The 18132-nt window shown below is 33.4% G+C and overlaps 1 protein-coding gene across 1 annotated transcript; it reads right to left on the bottom strand.

The window, feature by feature from the left end:
- Positions 1-1466: 1466 nt before the first annotated feature.
- Positions 1467-4084, bottom strand: LOC135123794 (alpha-tocopherol transfer protein-like). Its single transcript, XM_064048670.1, has 7 exons — positions 3912-4084; positions 2655-2863; positions 2297-2456; positions 1987-2242; positions 1828-1938; positions 1666-1768; positions 1467-1615 (listed from the first exon to the last, which is right to left on the bottom strand). Exons 1-7 carry the CDS (start codon positions 4082-4084, stop codon positions 1467-1469), a joined length of 1161 nt encoding a protein of 386 aa, XP_063904740.1.
- Positions 4085-18132: the final 14048 nt, after the last annotated feature.

Below are 18132 nucleotides of genomic sequence, written 5' to 3' on the forward strand. Positions count from 1 at the left end.
GCAGCGTTAAAGTACCACGTGATCGACTCTACGCCAATCGGACGTCGCTAAACGCCTCGTTAAATCCGTGATTAACTTACTTAAAATATTGTACAGGGTGATTACGGTATATATGCAATAATTGTAACCACGGCATCACGTAGGTACCGTAATAATGTGGAAATATAGAAAAAACAAATTATAAGTATATTTTGAACCACTCTCGATGCGATGTCACTGATCCACCTATTAAATAGTAGGTGGAAAAAAGTTCGAATAAAAACGATGTACACACTTTCAGTTACAATTAAAATAAAGTGCGAAAGATCATTAGCTATAGAAACAAATGGTGGTCCTGAGAAGGACCCATTTTTGGTAATGGTGATCGCCTTTTTATTCTAACGGATGTTTGGTCGTTGCCACAAGGATTCCACATTGTTCATTAGAATAATTTAGAATGCTACTGCAGGCTTCAGCACATCGTAGCATGTTTGCACTTCCACTCGTTGTTAAAGCTCTCCGATAGTTTCTGGAGACTTTTGATTTCCATTAACTAACTGTTTCATCCAACCCTACAGATAAAAGTCACACGGACTGAGATAGAGTAAACGTGGGGGCCAAACTACTGGGACGTTTCTACGAACCCACTAGTTATGAAAATGGTTATTTAACCATTCAGTTACTGACCTAGAAAATGTGGTAGTGTTCCATCATGCAAGTACCACATGTGAACTCGTTCACCTAAAGGCTGTTTGGTCATTTACGATACTGGCCCACACATTTATGGAAATCTGTCGTTGGAATTGTATTTTTTGAGGAGTGCGTGGACTTTCATCGGATCAAATGTGAGTGTTGCGGCTGTTGAAAACAGCAATGCGAGTGAATCCTACATCATCCGTAAACAGAATGCAATTTAAAAAGTTAGGGCGTTCACGACATGTAAATTACACGATGTAAAAAATCAGCGGACTCCAAAGCTTGCACTTTTTGAACGTGGTATGGATATGGGCCTTGTTCTTTTAATGTATGATGCACTACAAACTGTGAAACTCCAAATTCAGTTGCAAGTCTTCGACGCGTTACAAAATGTGTTCTTCAGCTTGCAGTATGTTTTCGATCTAATACCGCTGACGTAAATGTAAATATTCTTAAAGAAAAAGGCATTTTTTTTCTTAGAGATTTGTTTAATACTAAATTTCGCGAATATAAATTTTGTTACCTTTTTTTATTTCTACATTAAAAAAGTAATCGTCTGCGTATAAGACTAGTTCCCCTACTGGAAAAGAACTGTAAAGGTCACCGATATAAATGAGGAAGAGGATAGGACCGACTTTTGAAGGACGTAGACTGTTTAATAAATTTTTTGCATTTTACATTTCGGCTATTTATTAAAAAAAGTATAATTAATCGATTAATCCACAAATAACAAACACCATTAGAATAAAACCAGTTGAACTAAATGTATCACAAAAAATAAACCAAAATTATCAGTCGATATCTAATTTCTTAAAATTACCAGAAACTCCAAAAATTTCATCATTTGTAAGTCTCTGAGGTATCAAATCGTCATTTATACGAAGTTTATCTAGTTGGGTAAAATAATCTTCACGTTCTTTAAATTTTTGATAAAGCATTTCTGGAAGTAAATTTATCGTAAGCAGACTAACAAAAACCATTTTTTTTTACCTTGCAACTCTCCCAGAGATTTTTCTCTGCCTCCATAATCTGCTGGAAGAGTTTCTTTACCAAACTTTTCAGTTAAAATATATGGATTTTCGCAAAAATGTATCTGAAATTTGCATTATCATTATTGCTGACAGTTTGAAAACACCAAAAACTGCTACTAACCCGTTCTATTAGTTTAGGTTTAAGAACGCCCTTAAGAAGGCTAAAAATCTTTTCGGCGTAAGGAGGAGCATTGATGATGTAAACAGCTTTCAGTCGGTTTGAAAACACTTGCTGTAACATAAAAACTCCGCAAGACGAATGGGTGATTTATTATTTTACCTTGTATATAACAATCAGTGTTTTATAAACCAACATGGGCGTGACCTTTCGAATGCACCGAAAAGGTGTATTTATACCATCCAATATAAACACATCCCCATAGGTAACATCTTCATTCATACGAATTTCTTGTATGTTCAACAACAGACGAATAACATGGACAGGCTCAAAATTTTCTGTTAAATGTGTAGCACGCACTTTATAGAAAAAGACTCTGTATAGTTCTTCCGTCAGCTTTGGGAGAGGAACCAAATAGCTAAAATGAACTGTTATAAATATTAATGCAGTAACTTTTACAATCACTTATTACATGGACGCTTTTAGAGTTTCCATGTACGAGAGTTTCGGATGAATATTATCGAATATTTCTGGCAACTGAGACCTTATGGTGTAATAATTTTCAATTTTTTCTTTGCTTTTTTCCACACTTCCTTTGTTTAATATGAGAAAATTTTTAATTTTTTTGTCGGCTGCAAAACATCAAAAACAGTATATAGTTTCACTTTTGTTACAAGCAGAGTTAACAAGTTTCCTCCTAGGAGTCCTAGGGTTTTGAAAGTCAAATATATAAACCAAGTCCTATCAGCACAAATTGCAGTAACCCTCACTTTAAAAAAAAATTCTCACGAAAAATAAATTTAAAGGGGTCATACAATGGAGCTACTAACCCATCACTTCTGGAAAATGCGGTTGCTTTTTTATCCATTCTTTAATTTTTCCAACATCTTCATTAAACGATACTATCGAGGAATAATTCAACAATTTCACAACGAGACTTAAAACGTCGTAATCTACCTCTAGCACGCGGGTAGATCCCATTTTTAAGAAGACTTTCCTCTTCGTTGACGCGCGGATTACTAAATGAGCCTGCTCGAATCTAGTAATGTTAATTAATTGAAATGCCACGCAAAATGCGTAAATGCAAAATTAGGAAACTTTATTGGCACTGACCTTGTGATTCTTGTTAGTTGTAAATGTTATAGCCTAATAATAAGGTCAGTAATAGATAAGATTTGAAAAAAAATTTTCTCAATCAGTTATTATTTTAACGTCACGTCTTCGACCGCATTAAAATATGTAGTGTTAAAAAAAAACAATCGAGAGCGGCCCCGAAAAAATATAACATGTGATCTATTTTTATCTACACTAGTAACTCTTGCAAAGTCGCAGATAAAACGTAGTGACAAAGTGGATTCACGGAATGACTATTTACTATTGTTTCTAAAGGATCATTGATTTTGTATTGATTTGCAAAAGAGGTATGGTCTTGAGGAAATATAACAAAGAACACAAACGTTTGTTTGTTAACTACTGGAATAATAATTGTACAGTGCAGTCTGTTAGCGAAAACACGTTGGATGGTTATAGTTATAAAGAGCTATAAAACTTTAACAAAAGAAAAAAATTTGAAATAATGAAAAATAAAAAATAGAAATTATAGAACATCAAGCCTATTCTTGAATGAGTTTTGTCTGTGCCGTGTCCTGTAGGTTTCTTTCCTGAGTTTGAATCTGTACTTCTTAATCGGGCATCGGTATTTAAGGAAAATAGATGAGACAGTTTAACTATGAACTGATTGTGTAGAACGCGAAAGCAAAAGATTAGATCACCCCCATGTCTCCTGTTTTCAAAAGGTTGTTAATTTTGACATTCTGAGGCGTGCTTCGTACGGTGGGCGTGTTCTACCGTGAGGGATGCGAGTAGCATAGCGCTGCACAGACTCCAACATGTTACGGTCTCGTACATATTCCACACTCCATATAGGACCACCATATTCCAGAATTAGAAAGCTTAGGAAAGGTAGCGGGAGAAGGATGCGTGAAAGTCTTCGAGAGAAGGAATAAAGTGGATTTTGCTTTTTTGCAAGTAGAGGTAATATGGGAGGATCATGGTAAGTCGGATGTTATCATAATGCCAAGGTCTACGTAGGAAGAGACTGGTTTGAGGACAATTCCCTCAAGATGGTATGCACACATTGGATTGTTTGATCCCAAGTGAAGTACCACACCCCAGTAAACACAGTTACGTCGTAGCGATGTTCATGCCACTTAACTCTGTCTACGATCTTGTTAGCTGTTACATCCCATACTGCGTACATTTGCGTTCCCTGTGCTATGTAATGTAATCAACAGTCACCCATGCTTGTAACATACTGGTGACATCCACATTGTTTCAGACTAGAGACGTGCTCGCTGGTACATCGTCATAACGTTGCCTTAGTACGTCGCTAGATTCTCTATATTTTGATGTATCAGTTACGTTTTATTTTAAACGCCAATCTAACGTATTAAATGGACGTATATATCGCAACATCGTTAACATATGACTCTCAGTATATTTTATTAACATGATCTATGCGATATGAATAGGCATTTCAAAAGTCTAGTTACCATTTATATGTATTATATAGGGATCCTAATTTGAAAATAATACAATATAAACAAAGACTCAGAAACTATAAACTGTCGTTGTTTTTTTCTTTCTTCAGGCGTTGACTAGAATGTCGTAGCTACTCTGAGCAGCGTTGTTCTACTTCTTTTTCTATTGCGGAATGGGTCTTCATTAGGTATAATTTCTTCAAAAATAAAAATTGTAGTAATTATATTTATTGCCAAAAATACACCTTTCATGATATTTATTGTTTTTGTCCCAGCCATTCTGGAATTTTCCTACTGAACGAAGAAGCTACAGCAAATTCGCTGAAAATTTTTTTTTTAATAGACGCCCCACATTGCTCTTTTTCCCATTACCACGTATTTGGGACAATAGCAGTTCCTGAAATAAGAAAAAGTGTTATTTTTATGTGACTCTGAAATAAGTTCGGAAAATAAAACCACAACATCACGAAGTAGAGAAAATTTTAAGTAACTTCTTTTATCTAGTCCTAATTCAGGGGAAAAATATCAAGATCTACACCTCATTCAGTGCCATTTGTTTTCATCTAAGCAATACACAGCAAAAACAAAGACAAAATTTAGTCACAATGGAAACTGAATAAATCATTGCCGCATCATTTACATTTAACAAGATGTTCCGTATTTGTTTCTTCAAACTGGAGCAGCAATTTAATTACTCTGAATCCGTGTGACAATTAAAGGATTTTTTTTCCGAATCTATTTGGAAGTCACCGCGTATCTATAACATATAGGGTGCTTCACTACAAGACTTTTCTGCAACCCACTATGTATGTAACGTGTTAAGCGAAATGTGTCATGTTTAGTAGGTTCCTAAAAAGTGTTATAGTATTACAGGCATCTATATAATATCCTATATTATGTTATATGTAAGTACATAGATATAAATTTATTGTATTTTTTTTAACTTACAAAGAAACCTGCTTGTTGTAGTAGGCAAAGATAATCTTCTAATTCTTCAAAATTTATTTAGCAGTGGTTTTGGCGGCATATCTTCTATTACTGTTTTCTTTTTGATGACGTTTTCATGTTGTAGATTTGTTCACCCGTTTCCTTTAGAATTTGTTTTGTTTCGCACATATTTTTTGTATTTGTTTCAAATCTAGAGTAAAATTATGTTCATTAGCACCTAGTTCATAAAAAATTGCAGTAACATACCTTTGCAACATTTTATGGCAAAGCGCCTCACTTTCAAAAACAATCACCGTAAGTTCTTAAAAATCAGCGGGAGTATCTTCTACCTAGTATAAACACAACCCACACTGAATGGCAGAAATTTTCACAAAACTGCATTAAAAATGAAGTGAGTTACGGATCCACGAGAAAGGTTTGGTGGTTGTGAACCAAATGCCCAACGCCAAACGGAATTCGAAAGCTTCACTGTGAGTGTGAAGTGCAATAAACATAAATACTGAAAAAAGGGATCGTCCGACTGCACCCCGCAAACATCTGATGGATAGTAAATGCAGAAGTTGAGCGTTATTTTTTCATTAGATGAAATAAATTTAATAAAATTAAAATTTACCACTCTCTAATTTTTTTGGTACCCATCATCGCTTTATAAACGTCTTTATAAAATCAAAATTCGACGAATGAACTCTTCAAAACCTTGCCCCGTTTCAGGGACAATGGACAAAGAATTTTTATGACTTTGTTTGTGTCGTTGGGTCTTCTCTATATTACCCCAGATGTTCTAGTTATAATTTTCTAAGCAGATACTTACAAAATAACACTTCAACAGTGAACAAGTTTACAGAAATAATTATTAGAAATTATTAGAATGAAAAAACTTGTTTTTGGTGTATTTCTTATAAAGCCGTTGTATTTTGCGCTCTGAATATAATTATTAATTACCTAAGCATTACGAATTTTGATAAGGTGTTGTAAAACTATATGTGAATCGCCACATCTGATATGTTTCTGTTTCTGTCTTCATCCCAAACACTGTATTTACGTGGGCAAAGGATGCCGTACGTGGGATTTTAGGGGCGGAAACGTATACCTGCTTAAATACTGTAAATACAGTGGTGTCGAATGAACACAAAAACAGAAACATATCCGATGTATTGGTTATTATTAGAGATTTTATGAAATTTGCATATCCGTTATTTTTTGCATATAACTCTTGATATTCAATATGTGAACGAATCATGCTAATTAAAAATGAATACAGCTATAAAAAATTGCATATTTGCATACATTTGCCTTCTGCTACATATTTCACGTAACGGGTGCATATTTTGCAGTTTTATCAATTTTTGTGCTACTTTGAAAAAAAAATGCCATTCGATCGGCATTTTTCTAGACAAACGAAATTTCATATTGTCCTGAGCTTCAAATAACTGGGAAAGGTTTGGGTTTTATGGTAGTTTGGAGGAACCACTGGGTGTTAAGCCATCCTTCCAGGTAAATTCGGGTCCTAATTACTTTCGGAAATACCGTTCATTTCAATATTTTTGTTCGTTACTTAAGTGTATTAATGGTATGTTTTATGGTGGTCGAAGGGACGTTATCCTATTATTTTTCATCGTGAGTTTGCATTTAAGTATTTAAAGCGATAGAGATGTGTGTCAATATGTAGATAACTCAAATTAATTTATGAATTAAACCTTTTCCTGAACTTATTCTTCAAGAAGAAAGTGTGTTTTGTTGTGCCTGCTCTAATCCGATAAGTATTTTTACATCTGTGGACGCAGTACGCAGTTTTTCTATTTATAAATACATACTTTAGAATCACCGGAAAAATTTTTGTTAGAATATTTCGAAAAATATTTAAAAATAAATTGTTATCAAAATAGTAATTATTAAATAGTCGATTACTACTATTTTTTAATTCGTTCTGTTTACCTATATTTATTTTTTAGTATAAGAATATTATCTTAAAAAATGTCATTTATTTGTCAGTGAGATCTAATTAAACACTTTGCAATGTGATTTATGTATTTTTTGTAATAAAAGGTAAGGTGTTTTTGCAATTTGTAAATAAATTTAGTTCGGTTATTACGCTTTTTTTTATTTTTGGAGCATATGCAACTGCATATCTCTACATATATTAAGAAAGTTATTGTATATTTGCATAAATTTGATGCATGTCATATGATCATATTCCCCAAAATTTTGCTGCATATTTTCCGCTCTCTAGTTATTATACATACACTCTATTACCGACATTAAAAAAAGTCTACACTATTTCGTCATATCTGCTGCTTTATTATCAGTTTTCAGTTAGCTACATATTGGATATGAAATGAAGTGGATTTTTTGAGGTAATAATAATTTAAAAATCAACCACGAAAATACTCATTTATAATTATACATTATACATTACCAGTTTATTTTGGAGCCCAAGATTACATTGGAAAAATCTAAACTTTTGAAAATTTAATGTTAAACAGATACACCTATAACTGAGTGCGAAAGTCAATACACAAAACTCGATGACCAATTATTGTTCCGTATTCAAATTATTATTTATTTTCGTTACGATCAAAGTGAAGGAATTATTTAATTCATTTTTATTTTAAAACGATATCGCTGACCTTGAAATAGATTCGTTTTTGAATTTCGATTTTTTTCTTTGTGTTGCTTTTGTTGCCGATCAACATATTTTGCATTAGAATTAAAAAAATGATGAAATATATGATTTTATTTTTCGAGCATATTTCATAATTCTGTATATGTATAATTGTTCCTTTTTGGTAGTGACGCATAGGCAGAGGTTAAAAAATAATGTCTTAATTCGTGTTATCTGTTAGATGGGACATTTTTTAATTCTGTTCATAAACTATATGCATTAAGTTCTTGTTCTGTTTTATAAAGCGCAGGTCGTTATGGACGTATAAAAATAAAATTATAAATAAATATAATTACATGGAAATATAACATGAAAAAAAAAATAACAACTCACTATTGGCGTCATCTCATTTGTGTAAGATTTAAGACAGGGAAGAATTTCTTTTTTTAAGACTCAGCATATTTTGTTTATGAATATATTATTTACTTGCAACACAGACATAATTAATAAATATCAAATAGAGCTATAAAATACTCGATATGTATGTTTTTAAATGTTTTTTGGTGTTGCCCTGTCAGAAACGTTAATTTTTGATTTGACATGGCATTTAGTAAAATGAACTGAAAAGCACTTTACATAACTAACTAATAAAAATAAAACATTCCGAAGGATGTATATATATTAAGCAGATATCTAGTAACTACAGTTAACATTACTTATTGGTTACATAACCGTAGTACTCCATTGTGATGTTACAAGGCTTACCTGTAAACTATATCGCTGCGACACAATAATGAGATATCTACTAAATGCAGTTAACATTAGGTGTTAGTGACATAACAGGAGTACCACAGTCTGATGTTTAAACGCTTATATGCAAGCTATATCGCTGCGACATAATAGTTAGATATCTAGTAAATGTAGTCAACATTACATGTTAGTTACATAGCATGAGTAGTCCATTGTGATGTTATGTAGCTTATGTCACAATGTCACAACCGTGTTTACTGGGACATTTCTCAGCGTTAGTAGACATTTGCCATACTGCATTCTAATAAGACAGACGATTGATGTCGGTTTGAAGGGTCTGATAGGCATGAGTCGGATTGCCATAGAATTTCAAGTCGTCAGCATATAAAGAGGATTTAGGCGTGAGAAGTGATGAGAGATCAGAGACAAATATCAGGAATAGGATGGGACCCAGTACTGATCCCTGTGGAACCCCACTTACAGCTGATTTAGTAGAAGATAACGTATTTCCTACTTTCACTTGGAAAGATCTGCTCTTTAGATAGCTAGAGAGCCAGAGGTGAAGATCGCCATTGACCCAAAGTGCTTAAGTTTGATAAGAAGTCGTTTATGTGGGACCTTGTCGAAAGCTTTGGCGAAGTCTACATATATCGCACTGTGAGAGCAAATTCACGTAACTCAAAACCAGCGTGTTTTGAGTAATGATGATTTAAAATTCCCAAGTTTTTATATATTATTTGTATCTTAAATACCAAAGGCTTCTAAATACGTTATAGTCGTATTGTCAATCTATTATTAATCGTATTTTTATTCCTTTATAGTAGACCATTCTACCCGTTATAGAAAACAAGAAATTTTGACTTACGTGACTATTCCACTGCTACACCATATCAAATATTTTGGCTTGCGTGTTAATAAATTTAAGACAAGAACATACTAGCAACACATTGTAATGAAAAAAACATAACAAAACACAAAACGATCACATTCATTCAACATCTACACTGACCGGCAAAAAAACCGGCCCCCCTGAAAAAATTCGCAAAACCACTTTACAATTATTAATTTAACTAGTGATTGTTACTTTATTAAAGAATCATTCACTATTGACACATGATGTACAAATTAGCACAAAAAAGAAGACAATTAAACGCAGAATTAAATTTAATTTAACAAAATAACGGAAACAAACCAAGCACGATATTTTCTTGAAAAAAACAATAAAGGAGGCTGTTGTTGTAAATAGTGTTTTTCATCATTTGATTATAAGTTTGGCAATTAATAAACGTTTTTACGCGAAAATAAAATAAAACTCTTACAGACGTCTTTCAAAGTGTCGCTCTGTTTCTGTTATTTTGTTAAATTAAATTTAATTCTGCGTTTAATTGGCTTCTTTTTTTTGCTAATTTATACCTTATATGTCAATAGTGAATGGTTCTTTAACAAAATAACGATCACTAGTTAAATTAATAATTTTTAAAGCTTCGTTCTGCGAAATTTTTCAGGGTGGTCGATGTTTTTTTGCCGGTTAGTGTACTATGGCTAAATTGTTATAAAATGTGTTATAATTTTATTTGATTCGTTTTTTTATATATAATTTATTCAGTCCATCGTATTTTTTTACGTATTGCTAAAGGACCTTCATAAATATTGTTTAATCATTTTCATTTAAGTCTGATGCCGCCGTTGTCGTGATGTTCGGGAATTGATTGACTATTATTTCCTGATATACTTCCTTTCTATACGAAGTTACAAAATTCCATCGGAATTTTTGACAAATTTTAAATTTTTTATTTCGCTCTAATTAACTTTCCTACCTTTCCTATTCAAAGAAAAATTGATTTCCATGTTTTCGGTCAATTCTTACCTATATCAGAAGACATTGTGCATTTGTTGTGTTCAATTTGTACCTAAATTAGTAGGAGTATCAGATTATCAACATCGACTGAAATCGCATAGCTTCACAGCTTGCTTGCATTTCACTTAGTTTTGAGATACGGCAGTCTTGTAAGTTTTTAGTTGCATAAGTACCTACATTTCTTAGATTTTCCCGGTAACACAAAATTATTCTTGACGTTCTAACAAAAGTTTTTGCAATATACATTTACAATACACGTAAACCTTTCTCCACCCTGTAAAAGATCCGCTGCAACTACAAGGGATTAATAGTTATTTACGTGGCAAGCTTAGTAAATTAGCCTTTACGGGCGAGCCGGAATGTTTGCAGGGCGAGCGACGTAGGAGCGAGTCCTGTAATCCGGTGAGCCCCAGTAAAGGCTAGTTGCAAGCGAGCCGCGTACAACGTTTTACTTCCTCTTGCTGAAAATCCTGAAAATGAACAACTTTGGGATTTCTAGAAATTTTACTTGAAATTACAGTCATAGAAATTATAGTCATTTTCCATAGTTTGCTCCGTTAACTATGGAAAATTGAATTGTTTGAAAATAACGCGACTGTCAATTTGTAAATTCGATTAATAATTTAAATGGTTTAATTTTGTTTCTGAGCTCTGTTAATTGTGGAATTCGATGAAGATGAAGAGTTTGAAGGTGATTTTAACGTTAGTATTAGCACAGTATTAGTGAGATTAAGAAAAAGGCCGACGCAGCAAATGTGTGTTTGATTCCGGTGCTGTCATGATAACGTTTTACAGGCAAGGTGCCTGTAAAGCTGCCACGGTAACGCTTTACAGGCAGGGTGCGTGTAAAGGCTAATTTTCCGAGTTAGTTCAGACGACAGTAAACGAGCTTTAACAAGACAAGAGGAAGTAAAATAAGTATTATATCCGTCCAGTGGAATTTACATTCGTTACATATGGATACTGTAGATGTATTATTAGTTCATAAATTTTATTGTTTGGTGATATGTACGTATAAAGGCAAGAATAGACAATAGAGGCAATTCTCTTTCAAAGTGTGTTAAAATTTAAAGGTTGTTAAAAATATTTTTTATGTTGAGTACTTATTATAATGAAGCTAGTTCCTATAATATAATAGGTAAAATAATCAACGATATAAATAGTAACAATCTCTTAAAAAAAATAACCAAAATGACAATTTATTAATAAAAAATCTTATGTAATAAGGTGTTTACGCTCGTATCTTTTAATTTTTAAAGTGCAACTACAAACTTCGTCACGTATCTATATTCAAATTGTTTTTAATTCGATATTTACACCTTACCTGATTGCTAAATTTATTGCAACTTAAAATTCAGAATACAAAATATTTAGTTTTAATAAAAGAAAATACTTCCCGATGAATTTTACCTTGCGATCAATTGACGCTGCGATCAGTTGTTTGCGACCACTTGTCGTAGAATCATATTTTGTTCACAAGTTGCCTTATCTTGTCTTATTAACCTTGACATGTTATTTGAATAAGTTCGAAAACAGATTAATTGGTTTGTATCCGGGTTCTCTTAATTTTTTTCCACAGCCTATTTTTTTGTCTCAACATTATTAACGTGGAGTTTTTGATACAGGGTTTCTTCGGATTCCAGCGATGATATGTCACATATGAATTTTTGGAGATATAATTCTGAATGATACTGGAAAAAATGGTCCACTGAGAATCAATCGAACGGATAGCTAAGGCTTGTTCCTAGTTAACAGACGCTAGTTCTTGATCTAGGTTGGAATAATTAATTGATAACTTTTTATGATTGGGAATTGTGTGAGGTATTGATACGACCGAGTCCGGAATGTCATCTCTAAGCCAAGTTTCTGAAATAAGGATGCAAGAGGGAGCAGAGTTTTGACAACGCAATGTGAGATCACAAAATTTGGAAGTTAAGGAACAGATATTAGTGTAGGAAAAAAAAATCCGTAAATGTTAGATTTAAGCCTGATTTTTTGGAGAGTAGTTATGATTTGTGGGATTCCTCGAATGTACTTGATTGTCAGACCGGTTTCGCCAACTTCAATACGTCGTTTCAATACATTTCTCACTTTATTGAGATAAGCCATTTGTGCTGGAGTTTTGTCGTCGGTAATTCGTATATTCTTGACAATTGGAGCAGTATTTGAGGATTTATTTTTTAGAATTTTACGAGCAGAAGCCCCCAATCTGATAGTGTCAAGGGGTATAATGTCGGGTTGTATTACATTCAAAATCGTTATAACCTGCGTTTTGTCATGATCAGGGCCTGCTGATTCGGGTACTTTACAGTACGAAAAGAGTTCGCCGATCTTCGGCTTCATCGTTGACATAAGTATGGATATTGGCGGTCTGAAAAGGCATGGGGGCTGGAGATCCAGCTCTATAACGGAAATAAGCAGTTCAAAATAATATTTACTCAAAAAAAAAGTACAATATGAATCAATTGTTACTATGTTTTATGTAACTATAAGTACGACAAATACAACTTAAACTATATGTATCATAAAAAGGCATACACAAAAAAAGCTAAAATGATCAGTCCATTTCTAATTTCTTAAAATTGCCAGAAAGTCCAAACATTTCGTCATTTTTAGGCCTTTGAGGTTTCAAATCGTCATTTATACGAAGTTTATCCAGTTGGGTAAAATAATCTTCACTCTCTTTAAATTTTTGACTGCTGAGGAAATTTTGTCAAAGATGTTTGCAGATTCTGTTTAAGTCGTCTCAAATCATCAACAATTTCCTCAGATACTGAAGGTCTTCCACGAGATTTCCCTTTGTTGACACTGCCAGTTCGAACAAATCTTTTGATTACATCTCTAACAACGTTTGTTGAATTATTAAATCACGGTATTTGTCCAGATATTCTTGCTTACAAGCGGTTATAGAATACACATTGCGATAACAAAACATAACAATGAAAGGCTCTTATTCAACACAATAAACCATTTTCACAGTCTTCGCTTCCTAGCACAAAAACAAAATTTTCGTGCGCAACCACCAAGAGTTTTGAAAACGACTGTTTTGTTATTTTGAGCTTGGATCAACGAGAATTACTGTAATTCATACTTCAAAAACGTTAAAACAATAAAAACGACGACTTTAAATGACAGACAAATGAGATTAATGGCAAGTGACAACTATGCTCTTAGAATCATTTATAAAAGCCCTGTATAATAATATGTTCTACTAACCCATCACTTCAGGAAAGTGTGGTTGTTTCATCATCCATTGTCTAATTTTTCTAACATCTTGACTAAACGAATCCATAGAAGAATAATTTAACAGTTTCACTACGGTTTCCAAAAACTGTCATCCAGTTCTAGCAAGGGTGTACATTCCATTTTTGTGAATATTTCTTTCTTTTTCAGTACGCTTGTTACTGAAACTAACCAAACGCGGTAACACGTGAATGCAAAATAGGGAATTTTAGCACAATGAACTTGTTTTACTTACAAATGTAATAAACATCCACGGCGATTTAGTATTTTACCTTTTTTTTCTTATATGTACATAGTTTTCTATTCACAACAAGAAAGTGAAAACTTGTTTAAAATGGTCAATTTGTAGGCAAGCGTGGGAGACAAAATTGACCAATTGAAACATGTTTTCAGTCTTTTGTTGTGAAAAGTATGAATATTAAGAAGAAAAAGTGAAATCATAATATTGATAAGGTAAGACTGATTTTGGCACTTTTGACATTTTACACCATTTTTCAACTACATATTTCCGAAAATTAGTTGAAGACATTTTCTTGTACATTTCGATATCCACAAGTCATTTTAGGCTGCGTTTCTTCAAAAATTCCTACCATTTTTCGAAAATCCCCAATTGAAATACACCTATTTTAAAGATTTGCGCTTTTTTTGACTTTCTTCACATCCTAGGTTCCATTATAAATTGCCACTCCCACTCGACAGAAGAAAATAATTAGCCCCGCCCACCCACCCTGTCGCCTTTTCAGTGATTGATTTCAGCTGATTTAAATGAAATGAGTGATCTTATCCTGAACAGAAATAAAATTAGTCGTTAGAATGAGAAGACGGGTGGGCGGGGCTAATATTGTTAAGATAAAACTGATTTTGGCAAATGACATATCCTCTAAGAAAATAGAGGGTGGGTGGGCGGGGCTAGCATTCATGTGATAAGACTGATTTTGGCACTTGACATTTTCCACCATTTTTCAACATTTCTGAAAATTAATTGAAGACATTTTCTTGTAGTTTTCGATATCGAGAAGTCATTTTCGGCTTCGTTCCTTCGAAAATTCCTAGCGTTTTTCAAAAATTGCCAATTGAAATTCAGCTATTTTATTGGTCCTTTGTTTTACTTTTTTCACATCCTAAATTCTATTATTAATTTCCACTCCCACTCGACAAAAGAAAATAATTAGCCCCGCCCACCCACCCTGTCTCCTTTTTAGTGATTGATTTCATCTGATCTGAATGAAATGAATGTGATTTTATCCTGAATAGAATTAAAATTAGTCGTTAGAATGAGAAGATAAGACTGATTTTGGCAAATGACATATCCCCTAAGAAAATAGAGGGTGGGCGGGCGGGGCTAGTATTGATAAGATAGGACTGATTTTGCACTTTTGACAATTTCCGAAAATTAGAGAAGTCATTTTCGGCTTCGTTTCTTCGGAAATTGCTACCGTTTTTCCAAATGTAACCCTCAGATAACAAATAAAATAAACGTCAAAAGAACGAAATGAGACTTGTACATTTTTTTGGTTTTTTGTATGAAAAAATGATATTAATATTATGGTATATCATACATCAAACTGCAGTTTTTTTCATTTTCTAGACCGCAGAGACCAGTTCAATCAATTAAAAAACTATGGCTGACAAATATCTTAGAGTTTTCAGTTTTTCAGAATCGCCATTAGGTTCGGCAGAATGTATACAGGCTGATTCATACAAAAAGGTTGAGCAAAAATTCTATAGCGCGCTCTGCAAGTCAAAATACTCCAATAAATTGTTCGAAATGTCTTCCATAGGTTTCGATCACAATCATTTGTGCTTATGGTCACTTATTGCAGACGATTTTTTCAACATTTCGGTAAATTTTAGTCCCGTTTGACCTTTTGGCAATATATTCTTTTTCCGTTAAACGAGCCATTATTATGCGACTTTGATAGAAATATAGACAAATAAAAAACATATTTGTCTAAAAGTCACAAACTACCGGATTACATACAGCCAAAAATTATTGTTGATTTTATTAAACCAACAAAAACTAACAAAAGCAATTCTCTTTGACAGATTTTTGTTTTAATTTTTAGATACTAGATGCAAAAAAATAGACACTTCTTGATACTTTGGCCAATAAAACAACTGATAACAAGTTTTTATTTAAGTATTTTTTAATGAATCTTTTAAAATAAATATTTCAAATGTGTTTCGTCTAAATTATTTTTTATGGTCCACGAAGTTAACAGATCCAAATTGTGATGCAAGATTTTACAATCTCGAAGGGTACTAATAGATAACAAAACTTTGAGATCATCGGCGTACAGTAGCTTTTGACAAGTTAAAGACGATTGACGAATAGCAAAGAAAGCAAGGGGCCAAGATTCGACCCTTGCGGGATACCAGACGTAGTACACAAGTTATTACGGGCGTGTGGCGTCAAATTTAACGTTACGGCAGTTAACAGGAGCACAACAAAAGTGGCGTTCTAGCAAAAGCGGAGTTTGGGGCTACCGGTCGGGGCTGTTCTCCCCCCTCGACGGTGATTCTATCTATCGCAAGTCTACCGACACAGCACATCCCCATGCCATTTGTTCCAGAAGATCCACATCATCCAGCCTTATCCATGTTGATCAAAATGTTATCTCATCCTGGGGGTTCTACCTTTCCATCTACTTTAATAAAACCTTCAACTTTCGTAGAGTTAATCTTATTTTATTATATTATGATGATCTCATCAAAACTGATTGGACTTTTTTAAATAAGTTTGATGATGTTAATCAAACACTTGATGCATTTTACATCAGACTGTTTAATATTTTCGAACCTTACCACAAGTCGTATAAATCTTGATATCCTCCCTGGTTTACGCCTAATATAATCTCACACATAAAAAATAAAAACTAGGAGTATTACAGAGAAAAATCGCTCGCAACTAATAGTATTGTATTTCTTGATAACTTTAAGCGACTTCGTGCTATTTGCAAATCTGAAATAGGTGAAGCTTATAATTTATATTTGCATAACGTTGAAATGTTTGTTCAGCGTAATCCTAAGGAAGTTTTTAAATTTATTCATATGAAACAAAGTACGACCAGAATTCCTGGTAAAATGCACGATGAGGATATAGCATATATGAATCGACTGAAGATATTGTTAATGCCTTTGCAAGAGTCTTTTCTGATATAGGTAAACCGACCTTTATCAGACCTATCAGTTAATGATATTCATAGTAACCTACCAAGTTTTAAACGTATACCCGTCTCCGAAGAAGAACTTCTTAAAATAATGTCAACCTCCCCATCAAAAACACTGCAGGTGAAGATCAAATTCCAAGTTTTCTTATTCATGTCTAGTATCATTTGCGTTAGTTAAACCTTTAGTTCTGATCATTCATAAAGGGATATCCACTTCTACTTTTCCAGTTAGGTGGAAATGAGCTAGGATAATTCCGATCCACAAGAAAAATGAACAGTCGCAATTGAAAATTTACCGTCCAATCGCAATATTGTCCAACTTTGCTAAGATCCTTGAGCAAATTATATATAAATCAATTTCTCCTTATCAACATGGGTTTATATCTGGAAGATCAACACTTACCAAGCTTGTTACAATTACTCAATTTATTTGTGCAGAATTGGAAAATAACGGCCAAGTTGATGTGGTTTACACCGACTTTTCAAGCGCCTTCGATACTATGGATGATCAAATTCTTTTAGATAAACTTAGTTCCTTCGGTTTTGCTCAATCATTTCTGGCCCTTATAATGTCATATTTATCAGATCGAATTAATTATGTCTCCTACAATGGTTATAAGTCACAAGAATATGTCTCAACATCAGGCGTGCCTCAGGGGTCTAATCTTGGACCACTGTTGTGCACTTGCCTATGCTGATGATTTGAAGATTTAGTCTAGAATTTCATGTGTGAATGATGTTAATTATCTGCAATACAACTTGAATAAGATTGTACTTTGGAGTCTTCGTAATAAGCGAAAATTAAATATTGACAAAATGTCGTATAGTTTCGTACACTCGTAAAAAACATAGTGTTCCTTCTTCTTATAAAATCAATGACGTACCTACCATTATCCAAAGAAACTATCATTAAAGACCTTGGAGTACTATTTGACACTAATATGACATTCGTAAATCATATTGAGAGTATTCAGTGACATCGTTAATTCGTTAATATACTTGAAGTAATGTACTTGGGTTATACTTCAAGTACATTAGGAAAGTACTTGAGACTTGAAGTACTTTTAGTAAAAGCAAGTACTTGGTACTTTACTTGAACACTATTTCAAGAAGTACTTTGTACTTGGTACTTCAAGTACTTTTGTTGAGTAGAGAAGGCATTTTGAACAGTACTTACGCTAGTTACATTTATTTAAT

Source organism: Zophobas morio, unplaced genomic scaffold (assembly GCF_036711695.1).
Source record: "Zophobas morio isolate AGI-343-1 ecotype UQ-CSIRO unplaced genomic scaffold, CSIRO_AGI_Zmor_V1 ptg000006l, whole genome shotgun sequence".
Lineage (NCBI taxonomy): Eukaryota > Metazoa > Arthropoda > Insecta > Coleoptera > Tenebrionidae > Zophobas > Zophobas morio.